Consider the following 16,742-nt stretch of genomic DNA (forward strand, 5'->3'; position numbering starts at 1 on the left):
TAATAATAGTATAAAATCTAGGGTTTTACAATTTAACTCTATAGGCAGCGTAATATTCTATTTATTTTTATAGGGGGTATATGAATAATTCGTTTAATTACTTTTAGAATAAAGATATAGAGGCTTCTATAGCGTTTTTTATATAATTTGCCCTCTAATTTAGTACGTCGGTATGGGCGTTTTCCGATCCCTTCTTATAATTAATTTTAAAGTTAAACTCCGATAAGAATTTAGCCTATTATATCTAGCGGTTATTGAATACCTTAGTAGTCGTAAAGTACTGTAGGTTATTATAATTTATATAAATTTATACTTTATATATAGTTTTATTAAAATATAGCCTCTATTTTTAAAATACTTTAATAATAGCTAGGAGTTCCTTATTATAAATAGAGTAATTACAATAGGGTCCTTCTAACTTTTTGGAGAAGAAAGCTATAAAATAGAATTTCCCTTAATTTGTTGCATTATTCTAATTGCCCTCCGATAATATAATTTAATATATCGGTCTTAATTTCAAAGGGTTTATTTAGGTCGGGAAGTTTTAATATAGGGTCTACAGTAATTGCATTATAAATAGCTTTGAAAATTGCTTTTTCTTTCTTTCCCTATATCACAGTAGCCTCTTTTTTTATAAGCTTATATAATAGCCTAGCAATTTTCCTATAATTATATATAAATATATAATAGAAATTAGTAAATCCTAGAAATCTGCGAATATCGGTCGTATTTCTAAAAATTAACTAGTTTCGTATGGCTTCTACTTTACTTAGTTCTATCCTAACTTCGTTTTTTAAAATTAAATACTTAAGGAATATAGTTTCTTTTATATAAAATTCGCTTTTCTCTATATTAATAAAGAATTTATACTCGTATAATATATTTAATACTTTCCTTATATATTCTTTATACTCTACGAGAGTTTTGGAATAGATAAGAATATTATTTAAATAGTAGATAGCGAATTTATTGAGGTATAAGCGAATTGCGTAATCGATAATAGATTGAAATATCGTAGGTATATTAATTAATCCGAAGGGTATAATAAAGTATTCGTAGTATTTATAAAGTATACGAAATATTATTTTCTATTCGTTTCCTTCCTTAATTCGGATATAAGTATAGGTAATAAGTAAATTAAGGCGTATAAAATATTATACTCCTCCTAATCAACTTCGAATATATAAAATTAAGAGTAGGGGATAACTATTTCTTACGGTCTTTTAATTTAATTACTTATAATTAATATAAAGGTATAACTTTCTATCCTTTTTCGGTACGAAGAGGATAAGATACCCTATTAGTAATATAAGTTCCTAAATATACCTTCTTTTTAAATTTTCGTCTAAGTACTTCCTTAATTCTATATTTTATTTTTTATTAATATAATATACTTTAAAGAACTCAAATTTAACTTCTTTCTTAAATTTAATTTTATAGTCCTATAGTCCTTATAGTAGTAGTCCTTTAAGATGTTTACTAACGAAAGCTAAGTGCCTTTAATATTCTATTAGAATTACTATTTTCGGCTTTTCCGCCTATTAGTTTTAGTAATAATCGAACTTATACTAAGTATTAATTAACGATACCTCTAATAATATTATTAATCCTTCTTCTATAATTTTATTACTCTTTTTATTAATAGTACAAATTATAATTTCTTATACTTCGTATAATAGGGCCTTAAGAATAGTACTTTACTAATTCGCTTCCTTTCGTACTCTAGGTTTCCTATTAGTAATTGGATACGTCCTTAGACGTAGGTAGCTACCTTCCTTCTAATTAATATCTAGGTCGTATATAATATACTATAGGTACCCGAGGATTATATTCTTTAATAGCCCTATATTTACAATATTAAATTTGATTTCGACCGTCTTTCCTTTTACTATAATAGGGAGTAGGAACGTTTCCTATTTTACGAACTATATTTCGAAGGGTTCTTTTACTATAAAGGGCGCCTTCTTTAATTTCTAGGGAATCCTTAGTTAATTAATAAATTTAGGTAAAATAAAATTCAATTGAACTTTAGAGTCTACTAATGTAAGTGCTTAATAATTTTTCTAATAAGCTATAATTTTAAATTGTTAATCTTCTTTTCCTTCTTTTACAATTACAACCTCTATTATTATTATAGGGTCTTAAATCTTATTTTTCCAACGGCTACTTTATTGGATAATCCGTTTTATTTAGGGATTTAATTTTCATTAGGCCTCCTTGAAGGCCCTAAGCCGTTTCCTAATTCCTAGTACTAATTGTAAAGAGCGTCCTTTTCCTTAGGTTGGGGCTCGTCCTACGAATCGTATTCCTATAACTATACTAAGTATATAACTTCTTCTTTTTTTATATACTTAACTATTTTAGCTTTCTAAGTATATTCCTTAATTCCTACTTTAATATTTTCTACCTTCTATCTTATATAGATAGGATAATTAAATATCAGGTAGTATTACTATTAGTAATTAATATTTCCCTAATGTATATAAGTATAAATATTACGTAGGCGGATTAAGAGCTTTATAGGTACAAACTATTCATCTATTTTCTCGAAGGGTTGTATATTAAATACGAATTATTCGTTAATAACGAGGATAATTTAAGGATTTCCGCAATTAAATATACATTTAACGGGTTAGGGTTGGTTATATATATTTTACCTTCTAGTAGGCCAAAAGCGGTTATCCTATTTCTTCCTAAAATATTTAAAGTAATTATTTATAATATATTAGAACTATAGTACCTTATAATAGGTAAAGTAAAGGGGGTATATCTAAACGGTATCTCCTTTAATTAGGTTATATAATTTAACCGGGTTAAGAATCTTTCCCTAAGTAGTTTATAATTTCCCTTTAATAATAACCGTTCTTTTTCCTTAGAAATTATTCTATAATTTATTATCCTAACTTCTATTGAGATAACGGTTTAATAATTCTATCTAATATTTTTCAGTAAGATTGTTAGGGTACTTATACTAATATAGGTTAACGAATTCTAATATAAAATACTCTTCAATATTAAGCAAGGCTAACGGGGTGAGAGGGAGGTTAATATTTATTATATATATAGTAGTAAAAAGGTTACGGTCTGTAGTAGAGAAACTACTAAGGGTTTCCGTAGTTAGGGTTCTAGGCCTTAATTATCTTAGATCCTCCTTATCCGGTCCTTCCTACTAGCCCTTATTATATTCATCGTCCGCTTTCTAATATACTCCTTAATTATAATCCCTACCCTTATTTAAATATCTTCGAAATCGTTTTATCTATACTCGGTACTAGCGATTTCGATTACCCTAAGTCTTTCTATTGCGGCGGTTTCCGCCTTCTTCTATTTTAATTACTTAAGAGTATAGTAATCCTTCTTTATATATCCCTTTTTACTATAATTGAAGTACTTAATTTGTAATATATTACGCCGTCCTTTATTAGGCTATACAGTACCAATATCTATCGGGTCTCCTTTATCGTCCTATATACTATTCCTACCCTAATTACACTTCGGCTTAGAATTATTCCATTATATAACTACTTAGTACTTTAATAGTAGATTATACTATTTTTAACTATATTACTACAACCGGTCGTCGATACAAATAACGTAGATTATATATTCGTTAAAGTAAGTAGGCCGATCTTCTTTATACAATTTATCTTTAATAGAATTCTTTAATCCTTAATAGAATATTTATATAAAGCTTTCGTTATTAAACCTATTTTTAATAGTATATTATTTAAAAGCGTTAGTGTAGGTTAATATAAATATAGTTTAATAAAAGTAAAGGAATTTCTCCTAGGCTCGCAAATCCTAGTCGGGTTTTTTAAATATGGCATTCAGTATATTTATAAACGTTTATAGGCTTATTATAAATTACTTAATACTATTCTTAACTTTATCCCTTTAAATATACTAATTTTAAAGGATAGGTTTATACTAAGTGAATATTCTATCCTAGAGACGGGTTCCAATAAAAATAATTTTATTAGCCCCTATAAGGAAGCTTTCGGGGTAATAGTTAAAGTAGGTACGTATTTATAATAGGAATCCCTATAACTAATTTTATTATCCGCTGAACTTATTAGGTACTTCGATTTTAACGTTCTTTTAAGGTAGAATCGGTTTTTCAATTAGAGGTTCCGCCGGTAGGGCTGCCGGAGGGTCCGTTGGGTTAGTACCCGCTGGGGGATCCCTGGGGTTTCCGCCGTTGGTTCCGCCCCTAATTCCGAATTATACTTCGAATTACTAAATACAGTCGTATAACTCCTAGAGAAGACGGGCAGTGGAATCAACATTATCGTCGGTACCCTCTATAGCGGTATTAATCGGTTCGATATAAGAAGATATAATAAAATAAAGATACTTTTAGTACTATCTAAGATAGGCTAAAGGAAATTATTAATATATAACGAACAGCAATCTAATTTACCTAAATAAGATAGTTGAAGGTAAGAATTATTAAAGTTGTTCAATAAAGCTAAAAGGTTTATAATAAATATATTTGTAATACTAGTCTCGGTAATAATAATCTATTAATAATTATCGAACTATTTAACAATTTAAATTCTTTAATTATCCTTTTATACTCTTAACCTATACCTAACTCTTTAATTCTTAAGTTACCTACTTATAATAATATCCTCACTTACTATAAGCACTTACTCACCCGTAAGCGCTTATTTACTGTAAGCTCCTACTTACTAGTAAGTACCTACTTACTATAAGCTCTTACTTACTAGTAAGCACTTATATATAGTAAGCCTATATATAGTAAGTCTGTACTTACTTATACGCCTTTTCTAACTATTGAGGGTTATACTAGTCGTCCTAGGTGGGGCTGTCGGATCCCGAGGGTCTAGGCGACCCTTATATCGCTTAAGTTTGTAACACTACTACTTTATACTAGGGTCTTCTTTAAGGGCAACCTTTTTAATAAAGGCTATACTAATTCGCTAAATCTCTTTAATTCTATCTTTAATATTAATTATCCTCCTTGTTACAACCTTAGTATTAAGAGCTTCCTTAATATAAGCGCTATTACTAATAGCTATATACTTACAAGAGTTTTACTTCTAAACTTTAACCTCAATATAACGCTTTTAGTATTTTTACTAATTATATACTAACTTCTAAATATTAATAGATACTTTAAGAACAACTCTAACCTCATTATAGACCTTCTTAACTAGCGAGGTATATCCTTTAACCTATTATTATATAGTTAATAATTCGAAAGTACAAAGCACTTTATATAGAATTATAACTTCAAAGCGCTTAAGGAACAACAATTCTTACCGTACTCTTACAAACTCGCGTAACTTACTAAAGGGGACGTCTATTAACATTAATTAGCCTCAGTTAAATATAATTACAATTACTATACTTTAATTATAATTACTATATTTAACTTACCTAATTTAAGTAACTAAAGACCAGTCTTCTCCCATCCCTTATATATATTACTATATATAAAACCAACCTCCTTAACCCGCTTCTAATTATTTAAAAATATAATATAGTTAATATTAATAACGCTACTAGCAATCTCATCCGCTAAAGCCTTCTAATAAACCTTTTTAATAACTTAATAAACCCCTATATTAAATAATTAAAATATATAGCTAATATATAAGGGTAAAATATAAGGGATAATATTAAACGCCTTATAGTACTATAGTATATATAAATCTTTATAAGCTTTAAATCCATCTATAAACAATACTCGATATACCTTTAATTTAATAATAAATGTAAAACTAGTAGTTATTCTATCCCCTTTAAAAGGTTCTAATTTCTCAAATAGGGGTAAGTAATTTAATAACAAACCAAACTACTCATTTATAATATAGCTATTAAAAGAGGAGGACAATTTAAAAGAGTGCTTATTAAAGTGCATAATCTATTATAGTACGTAGTAAATATTATTATATCCAATTTATATATTAGTAATAACTATATCTAAATCAACTTTATAACTAGCTTATACGTTCCTTTACACTTATATACCGGTTAGTACAACCGCTATTAATTAAGTATAATCAAACTTAATTACACTCAAAGAAACTTAATTATACTTAAAGAAACTAGAGCGTACTATAATCGTTATCTTAAATATAAAAAATAAAGGGATACTCTTAACCGCAGCTAATATAGTATTAATAGTAATTAAACTCTCTTTATTACTAGAATTAAACACAACCCTCCTTGTACGTACCTAATTCTTTACAAATAATACCTATTGCTATATAATTTAATATAAGAAACAATAGTGTGGGGGAAGCATGTTATACCTTTATAGTTCCTTTAATTTTACTTACTTAAAACGGGGACTTATTTATATTCTAAACGTTCTCTTCCTTTATATTAAAACTATTATATATAGCTTTAACCTTTTTAAACTAATCTTTGAAGGAGTCTAATTGAACTTTAACACTCATTCTTTTTATATCCTTAAAGCTAACTGCCTTAAATTCGAACTCTAGATACTTCTTACGCTACTCTATTAACTACCCTTTATATAGTTAAATAAAGGGAGGGGTCGGCCGTTAATTACGAAATTAATTAATTAGTTTAACGAGGGAGGTATTATTAGAGGGGAAGTAGCTACGGTTAGCGATTTAGACTATAATATTAAGAGTTTTATTCTTATCTATAATTAATACTAGTAGTCAATAGGCTTCTATACTAATCGGTAAAGCCTTTCCCTCCTTAATAAACATTATATACTTCTTAATAATAGTTTCACTAATGTTAAAAAATTTCCCTACGTTCTTATACGTAACCCTTCCCTTATTTCTAACCTTAATATTAGTCTTAAATTGTATAGTAATTAACCTAGTTACAATTATAATCTAACTTACAAGAAAGTAGCGGGTAGCCTTCTTAGCGCGGAATGCAACGTTGGGATTATATACGGGTATAATGAGAGTATATGTAAAAGATAGAGTACGATGAGACGAATCGATTAAGGTTATTCACAATATTGTACAATAAGAATTACTAATATTGTTATTGAAAATGGATTCTACACTGTTATAGAGCTTGCGCGTTACAGGTAAAAATCCCGACTCTAAGAGGGACGAGTAGAGTCGGTTGGCTGGCTGGAAGCGGGCCCCCAAGGGAGGACCCACCACGTGCACCCAACCGACGAGTATACGATACCACATCTGCGGTTACGGCGATCCACAGGGGTCCCCCAGAAGGGTGGCATTAACAGAAAGGGCAACGCGCCAAGCAGCGCCCAATGAAACTCTTCCCGAGCCTCCAACTCAACTTGACCTCATCTCTTCCTCGCTCTCTCTTCCACTTCCACATCTCTGTCTGCATCGATGACACTGCAACGTGGCAATGGTCCAACAAACAATTCATTTACAGTATGCAGACCCCTGTCTTGAGCGAGCGTGTACAGCTTTCTTCTCCAGGCAATGACCCTTGGAATCGCGTCATCGACAAAGAACACAGTCCCCCAAGTGGAAGCATTCCCATGTCTTGTGCAAACACCCTTCTCGTAAAGTTTGAAGATCAACTTGAACCTGGTCGCAACAAGGGTTAGAGATCAATCGATGCCTGTTACAGAGTTAAAGATAATTCACAAATTCCTTTGAAAAGCACCATCGAAGACGAGCTCGCCCAGTCTGGTTTGCTTCTCGTCTTCCCTTCTCTCCCATCTGATGTACCCTTCAGCCACCACTATCTACTCCATATACCATGCACCCTGACAAATGGCTGATGTGTTTATAGACCTCGCGTGTTATCCTGTATTTTCCTCCTTTAGTGCGGACACAGTCTTCCTCTGTATGTATCCGAGCGCTCTCTTGGTGTTACTTTGGACCAAGTCTTACACACACCACATGCCATACGCCTCCTAAGCTTGTACAACTTCACCTTTCTTTCGTATGTGTACTGTTCAAGCGCCAGCCCGTACAGCCAGCATGTAGTTCCCGCCGCTACCCGGACGCTTAGATTATCAAGGACAGCACTTCGAAAGAAGCAGGCAAAGAACATGCTTAGGAGTTCGAAAACCGCCAGTCTTCACCTGGAACTGGAATAGACTACAGAATCTACATGGTTCTACCCAGTTCCTGAACCATTTTGGGTACAGTATTGTTGGGGAAGTTATCCTATATGCGTCCGTCTCTCACACAATCACTTTCAAGTGTGGTCGGCATGTGGAAGCATCAAGTTTGTGACTATACTCTAGTTCTCTCTTCTGCACGTCTTCTAATCTGTCGCATAGTCACGCCTCTTCCAGCCAGCTCCAAACTCAACACCCAATCAATAATTTCTGATTGTTACAGGTGCGCAGACCTGTCCTGCAGCCATTCAATACTCTGATGCCTCTCAGCATGAAGCTGTTCATAATCACCGAGCTGACAGCTTGGCTCTGCCTCTTTGGATCTAGAGCCGCATCCCGCAACACCCTCCTTAGGACAGTATAGACTGCAAGTGCAGCTATCGTGTGGGCAACCCTCCTGATTAGGAAACTTATGATTACTCTTCGTACCATACCCCTGTGCTCGAATTGCATCATGAGCCACCATGTCAGCGGAAACCACTCGAGTCTCCTGTGGATGTCCACTCCAGCATCCACTCGATATCTTGTCGTTATTGCTTATATACGGAGACTTCGCCCGTTCAAAAATCATGTCTTTGTCCAATCCCTCCATCCTGATTTACATCGCCAAGCTCTGAGTTGACCTTTGCCCATCTTCTAATACCCTCTCCGTTGCCACTCTTTTGGCTTGACTCTTCCTTCCAACCGGGACCATGATGTGGTCGCTCCTCGTTTCCCTGGCATTACTATGCTTTGGCACAGTTGCCAGGGCAGCAGTTGTCACCATCAACTGGAATGTCACATGGGTTTGGGCTTCCCCTGATGGCTTTGGGAGACCTGTCATTGGTATCAACAACCAGTGGCCATGTCCCAAGCTTGAGGTCAACGTCGGTGACACTCTCATTGTGAACCTCCACAATGGACTTGGTAACCAGACAACTGGTATTCACTGGCACGGTATCAACCAACTGCAAACTCCTGAGATGGATGGACCTAGTGGTGTTGTCCAGTGTCCGACCCCTCCTGGATCCTCGGTTCAGTACAAGTTCTTGGTAAGACATCTGTCTCTTCTGATTTACGATTGAATTATGGCTTACATGGTCACAGCTTGATGAACCCGGCACGTTTTGGTATCATTCCCACGAAAAGGGACAATATCCGGATGGCCTGCGTGGGCCCCTTATTGTTCAAGATCCCAATGACCCCTACAAGGGCAGGTATGATGAGGAGATTGTCTTGACTGTGTCCGATTGGTAAGTGTCCTTCTTAACTTGGGCCAGCAAGTATCTAATAATGTCATAGGTACCATTCTCAGAGCATCCCGCTTGTTCAGAACATGCTGTCTCCTGCCAACACGCGGTTCGCTCCACCATTCCCGGATACCATTTTACTTAACGACAAGAAGGATGTCAAGTTCAACTTTGTCAAGGGCAAAACCTACCGCGTCCGTCTCATCAACATGTCCGCCTTTGCCTCTGCCTTCCTCTGGATTGACTCACACCCTCTCACCATGATTATGAGCGACTCCACCTACCTCCAAACCGAAACCGCCTACCAGTTACATGCCAGCTCCGCCCAGCGGTACGACTTCCTCATCTCCGCCATCGACCGCGACTCGGGCAACTACCCCATCCTCGTCGCTCTCGACATCAACCGGGACTTCCGCAACCAAACCCTCGCCCCCGCCTTCCCTCACAACCAAACTGCCTGGCTCATGATGGACGAAAACGCTCCCCTTACCCGTCCAACCAACACCATTGACGTCTGGCGTCCCGCCGACGACACGCACTTCAAACCCCTCGACAACCTCGCCATGATCCCCGCCTACGACCACCTCGTCAAGCTCGACTTCCGCTTCTGCCTCGACGCCAACGGCTATCCGCGCGCCTGCCTCAACGGCAAGCCCTTCATCAGCCAAAAGGTTCCCTCGCTGTACACCGCCGCGACAGTAGGCGAGAACAACACCAACCCCCTCGTCTACGGCCAAATCAACCCCATCGTCGTGAAAAAGGGGGACATCGTCCAGCTGGTGATCAACAACCAAGAAGCCGCGGGCCACCCGTTCCATCTGCACGGCCACAGCTTCCAGGTGTTGGACCGCGCCAGGCCGTACGCCGGTGACTGGCCCGGTCGCGACGTGAACTATAACCCGGTGCCGAACCGGCGGGATACAGTGACGGTCTGGTCGTGGAGTCACGCCGTGCTGAGGTTCAGGGCGGATAATCCGGGCGTGTGGCTGTTTCATTGCCATATTGAGTGGCATGTGGAGATGGGCCTGACGGCGAGCTTCATCGAGGGGCCGGAGCAGCTGAGGGGGAAACAGTTCCCGGCGGACCATTTGGAGAATTGTAGGGTTGGAGGTGTGCCGACGAGGGGGAATGCGGCGGGGAATGAACTTGATCCGTTGGATACGACGGGTATGTTGACGATAAGTCCGACGGGTTATACTGGGTAGGTTTTCCTTTCCTTTTTTTTTTCTTCTTCCGGTTGAGGATTTGACTTTGCTAGATGATTGATGACTAACGAAATTATCTGTGTGCAGTGCTACATGGATTCCTCCTCCTGCTAATACTGTTACTACGACACCTGGGAACTCGACTTCTTCTCTTGCCCGGAGGAGAGCGGCGTCGAGGGTTCAGCGTCGCGATGCTGTGTTTGAGAACAGCTAGCCGGTCATCTAGACGAGCTGGGTTTTAGGGAATGTGGCCTCCTTAAAACCTGTAGCCGCTCAATTTTGGAGATTGGGTGGTTACTAGGTTGAGATGGAGTGTCCGAGGAATGACCATGGGGTGGTGGATGACAGGTACATGGGTGAACGGGGGTTATAGGGGATTGGGAGGTACCTTAAGGTAACGGCGTTTTTGTGAATATATGTTGGTTGGGCATCTGTTTCTTGGTCGTCACCCCATTTTGGATAATTTTAATACCACTTCTTGGCTACCGGTGTTCGGTTTCATCGAGGTAACGTGAAATTGTGGTTGCTATGGACATTGGGTATCACAGTGCATGCATTTAGGGCCCTAGCATTCGTGGACTTCTTCTGTTTAGAGTACATATAATGTAACACCAGTTGCTGCGCTCAGTTCTCCCTTTCATCGCCTTCATTACCTGCCCACTGCTGTCTTACCAAACTGGCCCCCTTCCCATCCATGCTGAGCCACGTCATTTGAGGTGCGACGAGCTGCCAGCAGCGAACAGCGTTCACCCGAATCCTCTTTATTCTGCCATCACCATCATCGTCATCATCACCAGACGTCTTTCAAGCCGTACAAGTCCAATTTTGAAAAGAAAGTAAGGTATTAATCATTCATTACAATCATTACCCTAACCCAACGGTTTTCATTCATCCTTCCCCCATCCCCACTTCTAACCTTCCCAAAGCCTCTCACCCCCTTTACTCAGTAAAATCCGTGCTCGTGCACTCCTCCCTCCACTCCTCCATCTGCTTCTTCTGCTTCTCCTGCACCGCCGCCCAAATCTCATAGGCATCCCTTCCAATGAGCAGTCTCGCGGGCAGTTCACGGTCGGCATACTTGCCATTCCCACTGAGGGCGTCGACAACAACAGCCGCCAGCTTCTTGGGGTCGCCAGGCTGCTTGTTGTTGGCCGCCTCCCACATGGCCAGCGTCTTCTTCATCTCCTCGCTTCCGTTGGGGCCCCTGAGCTCGGGAATCGTCCTGGCGGGATGGATCAAATGGCCTTGGTCGAGGACGGACGTCCTGAAGTAGCCGGGCTCAATGCAGGTGACCTTGATGCCCAGGTGCTTGACCTCGCCCGTCAGAGCCTCAGACAGGATGGAGCACGCAGCCTTGGTGCCGCTGTACAGGCCACCGCCCGCGGGACCGAGGTAGGACAGGATGGAGCCCACGTTCGCCAAGGTTCCAGAGCGCTGACGGCGCAGAACAGGGAGCACGGCGCGGCCGACGGCCAGCTGGCCCAAAACGTTGGTGTTGAACTGAGCGAAGGCCTCCTCGGCGGAAGCTTCCTCGCAGCCGCCGGCCAGGACGTAGCCGGCCGAGTTGACGACGATGTCGATGCGGCCCGGAACGTTCTTGGGGTGGGAGACGATGCGGGCGACGGTCTCGGCGAGGACGGCATCGGGGGAGGTGACGTCCAGGGTCTCAGGAATGCAAAGCTCCTGGGAGGTCAGAGATTCAGGGATCTTGGCCGTGTTGCGAGCGGTGGCGAAGACGATGTCGCCTTGGGCGAGGGCGCGGAGGGCAATCTCGCGGCCGAGACCGGAGGAGGCGCCGGTGATAAGCCAGACTCTGGGAGTGGAGGACATTGTGAATGTTGAGGGTGGGTTTAGGGTAGAGTTGTTTGTTTGATGACGGATGAGAAGGGGAAGTGGGATGGATAAGAGATGTTAACTACAGTTGAAAGTGAGACGCAGGGACGTTCGGGGATGTAGCTTTTTATAATGTGGGTATTAGGCGAAAAAAAGGCATCGGCTTGAATCCATCAAGATCCACGAAATTTAGGTAGTTTGTACATACCCGCATTTCCACACTTCAAAACAACGGCCCGGCCGCTGTCGTTCCGAGGGCCCCGGGGATCCGAAAGGGTCCTGTGCGGATACGCTACAGAACTTCCCCGACCGTTCTCCGGGAACCAATTGGTGGGAAAGCGCCCCTATCCGTTATAGGGGTTGTCAAGCTAGTCAAACTCCCCAACGGCGATCTTGGGGCAAGCTAGGAGGCTCCTTGTTGTCAAGGGTCAATGATTTCCACTCACCGTCATCCACGTGGTAGACCGGCGCCGTTTGAAAATTTGATGTGTCGGGGTTCGGCGTGTACATATGTACAATTCAAATGTGATTGATGCAGTTTCCTGTGATGTCCATGTACAGTATGTATGTAGGCTGTCGGAAATATGAGGTAAGCACAGAGATAGGAACAGATGGGGGAACAGGTTGATGAGGCTTTTCTCCTCTCCCGGTAAAACGTAAAACTTGCGAGTCAATTTAGCTAAATTTCTTCCCCCAAATCTCCAAAAAGTTCATGATCGAAATGCTGGGCCAAATTTCCGTTTTGGGCTTCTCTGGGGTAAACAAGTCGAGAGACGGGGTGGAGAAAAAAAAAGATAATCAGGGGGATACTCGCAAACACTAAACTTGGACGTCCTCTCTTTTTTCTTCTTTGTAATGCCGGCGGTATAGAAATTGGGGTAGGTTGAGCGGAGGGGTTGGGGAGTGGGAGCTGAGAGTATCGAGAATGGCAAAAGAGGACTAATACACAGAAAAAGCAAAGAAGAAGAAATATGAAAACAAGCCACAAAACGACTCCTTCAAACACAAACTCTCGTCTCCCACTCCTTGACAAATTCCTGCAGTGACGACAGATATCCAATGTGAGAAACATAGCCGTCAGGTCTCACCATCACATATCCCGCACTCCCATTGTCCAATCCAAGCACACCATGGACCCGACCACCCGGGTCCGCATATGTGGAAGTAACGGCGCTCTTCCCTGTAGCTGCCACTGTCTGCACCGGCTGCAGCTGACCATCGCCCGGGCGTTGTTGCCCCTGCCCCGCGCTACTACCACGATCCTCCTCTGCGGCGTGGTAGAAAATGCAGTGAACTGAGCACTCACTTTTGACCACCGCCAATACCCTCTCGCCGGCCAGTGTCAATCCCTCGACCGTCACCGCATCGCGACCTTCTGTTCCACCTATTCCGGAGAACAACAGCAAATGCCAAGACGCGCCTCGACAAAGTTGATGCAAGCTCGTTTCTTTCCTCTTCGCCAACACGTCAGAAGCCGTTATCCCGCCATGAGATCGCCCTAGCTCGATTACCTTTCCATCCGGCAATCGATCACCGCTGCTCACCTTCTCCGGCAGCGATGATGGTGATGGTGATGAGGATGACCATAACCATGACGACCAAGATGTATTCACCCCATTGGCACCACCGACCACACAACTCTCCCCCGCACTTGCCAAACCCGAATACGTCGTCCCAAACCCCGAAATAAACCCATAAAACCTCTTCCTAATCCACTTCATCCCAACCAACCACGGCATCACCCACGGCAGCACCGTATTCCTCACCTTCAATACCCACGAAGTCGCCGCTGCCGTGAAGCTAAAGATCCTATCCGTCCCCTGCAGCAGCGCCCTCCCCACAGGGTATCGCTCGGCATGGTAGCTATCCAGCAACGCCTCCCTTGCCTCCTCCGTCAGTGTGTCCCGGTACTTGAGCACCGTCCCCAGCTTCCAGCCCAGATTGATGGCATCCTGGATCCCCACGTTCATCCCTTGTCCGCCGGCAGGACTGTGGATGTGCGCGGCGTCGCCGGCCACGAAGAGTCGGTCGGACCGGTACGAGTTGACGCCCCGGTGGTGTAAGCGGAAGCGGGCGAGCCAGGTGGGGGAGTGCACGGTGCCGGAGCCGGGAGGGGCGATGGTGTCCACGAGGGATTGGAAGTGCGCGAGGGTGGGGGGTTCGTGAGTTTGTTCGCCGTGCTGCCGCTGTTGTTGTTGTTGTTGTTGTTGCTGTTGTTGTTCAGCAGGGACCACAGGAGATCCTGATCCTGATCGTGGTAAGTGCTTAAGGACGGAGCGGCCGCCTGATGCGATGAGGCGGATGAGACCTTCCTCGCCCTCGCTCTCGCTGTGGGATGATTGAATGGGAAAGAATGCCAGTAGGCCGGTGTCGCCGAAATTAATGGTGAAGCGGTCCCGCGCAACGTTGGAGTTGCGTAGGCGGGCGTCGCAGAGGATAAAGTCTTGTGGGTAGGCGTCCCCGTCAAAGGTGAGGTTCTTTGCTGAATGTCGGACCAAGCTGTGCGCGCCGTCACAACCGACGACGTACTTGGATCGAACCGTTATCTGAGTGCCGTCTGGCTTTTCTAGAGTTGTGGTGACTCCGTTGGCGTCCTGGACGACGCTCGTAGCAGTATAAGCCCGCTCAACCGCCTTGCCATAGTCGGCTAGAGACTCATCCAGGAACTGCTCGGTTTCGGCTTGAGAGACCATCAGAGGCAAAGGATATTTCGTGTCCGTGATGTCAAGATCATCCAGATTCATTCTGGCTACCAGTTTTTGTTTGATGTTTAACACCCCGCCACGGGTGATAGTACCTCTAGAGATGAGCTTGTCAACAGTTCCATGGCGATCTAGCAGCTCCAGAGTACGAGGGTGGACGATCAAGGCTCTGCTTTTCTCTGATCTGTCTGGGCTTTTGTCGACGATGCGGAATGTGACGCCTTGCAGAGCCAGTTCGAGGGCTAGAGTAGTCCCTACCGGGCCAGCTCCGACTATCAGGACGTCGCAGTGGTCCATTGTGATTGTTGAGGTTGAGGTGTTGTATTGCAATGATATCTGGATGTGTATGAGACGAAAGACGATGATGGTGTGATGTTGTCAATGTTTGGAGCGGAGAAGCTTCCTCTACCACTCACCGTTGATATTCACGATGCGCTTTGACACTTTATAGGAGGTCAAGTCCGTAATGTCCATAATTGTATAGGAGGTCAAGTCCGTGATGCCCGGAATTGTAAAGTCATCCCCATCTGGCATCTGACTCCTCCGGACATGTTCGGAAAGACTAGACTCTCTTCATCACTGGTGATAGTCGGTTTGTGACTGTCAGCTGGACAGATTTACTCCTCTGAGTTACATCCTCAGCAGGAAAATGTCGCATTTCACGTCGTCGCTACCGGTAACTAACAAAAGAGCATTCGTACACTATTGGATCGTAGTCATCGTGCTCCTAGCAATGGCCGAGTACGGAAATCCCAGGAACTGGTCCGTTATGTCCGACATTTTCCGCAACCAATTCGTAGTAAATAATGTAGCACACGAATCCTCGTATAGATGGCACTATTCACAGTATTTCGAACCAATCGCCGGAAATAAGCAAGTGACGAGATGGGAGGCTGGGGACGAGGCGAAGCAATGGAGAACTGAGATCGATTTCCACCACTGGCAAAAGCGATAGTCCCCGAAAAGGCCCTTCAATATGCATACCTTACTGGCAGAGAGCGACAAAATGCTCGAGGGAATGACCGTTACGGAGGCACGAGGTCGGACATCGGGGTGAACGGGGTCCGACGACAAGATGACAGCAGCGAGGTAACGCCGTCAAGGTACTCGGACTGTGCAAGATGCCTGCCGGATGGGTAATGAATGTGCCGGCCGAGTTGCCGCCGGCTATCCGTCCAGACCTGCGTTTGCAATTGAACAGGGCTGACAGTTGACGGCTGTCCTACAGCTGCGGCTAGATACCCCACTCTGAATTTCACAGCTTGCACTCGTGCACAGACCATCATGAGTACCTATTTAACATTCTCCTCCCACCCAAAGTTTTACCTGGTTTTTTCTTCTCTTTTTTCTTTAGCTCTCTTTGCCTTTTGGCTTAGATCAAGTGTAGTATCTGTTCTTTTCAGTTTAATCTCTGAAAGTACTCTACGGAGTACAATCGTGATTATTCTAATTTTTGCAACGCGGTCGGTTTTCCTCTAGGCTTGCCTATGATTACCTTCCACTGTGTCCCTGGTATTACACTGCCTCCAGGCGACGCGAACTACTACTTGTTTGTGCTCAACCTTTTTCTTCATTGCAATCCTGGGCTGCGCGCTTGGGGTGTGAGGAAGATGAAATTGCTGGTCTTGTTCGTGTTCTAATTGTGAGGTAAAGGGAATATCTTGGTTGTTCTGGGGTTCATGCGCGCGGGGTGGCCGCAGTGCCTGCA

At 42.4% G+C, this 16,742-nt stretch overlaps 3 protein-coding genes across 3 annotated transcripts; 1 reads left to right on the forward strand and 2 right to left on the reverse strand.

Annotated features, from left to right (window-relative positions):
• Positions 1-8,757: 8,757 nt before the first annotated feature.
• On the forward strand, positions 8,758-10,713 carry NEUTE1DRAFT_98493 (uncharacterized protein; the record flags this gene model as incomplete). The annotated part of the gene is made up of 4 exons (XM_009850139.1): positions 8,758-9,096; positions 9,152-9,297; positions 9,347-10,495; positions 10,587-10,713. 4 exons carry the CDS (start codon positions 8,758-8,760, stop codon positions 10,711-10,713), a joined length of 1,761 nt encoding a protein of 586 aa, XP_009848441.1.
• A 610-nt stretch (positions 10,714-11,323) lies between these two features.
• On the reverse strand, positions 11,324-12,379 carry NEUTE1DRAFT_116080 (uncharacterized protein; the record flags this gene model as incomplete). The annotated part of the gene is made up of 1 exon (XM_009850140.1): positions 11,324-12,379. The coding sequence occupies one exon, from the start codon at positions 12,327-12,329 to the stop codon at positions 11,439-11,441; it is 891 nt and encodes a 296-aa protein (XP_009848442.1).
• A 739-nt stretch (positions 12,380-13,118) lies between these two features.
• NEUTE1DRAFT_58654 (uncharacterized protein) lies at positions 13,119-15,495 on the reverse strand (the record flags this gene model as incomplete). Its single annotated transcript, XM_009849074.1, has 2 exons — positions 13,119-13,599; positions 13,639-15,495. The coding sequence occupies 2 exons, from the start codon at positions 15,329-15,331 to the stop codon at positions 13,331-13,333; spliced, it is 1,962 nt and encodes a 653-aa protein (XP_009847376.1).
• Between the last annotated feature and the right edge of the window lie 1,247 nt (positions 15,496-16,742).

Source organism: Neurospora tetrasperma (assembly GCF_000213175.1).
Source record: "Neurospora tetrasperma FGSC 2508 unplaced genomic scaffold NEUTE1scaffold_1, whole genome shotgun sequence".
Classification (NCBI taxonomy): Eukaryota; Fungi; Ascomycota; class Sordariomycetes; order Sordariales; family Sordariaceae; genus Neurospora; species Neurospora tetrasperma.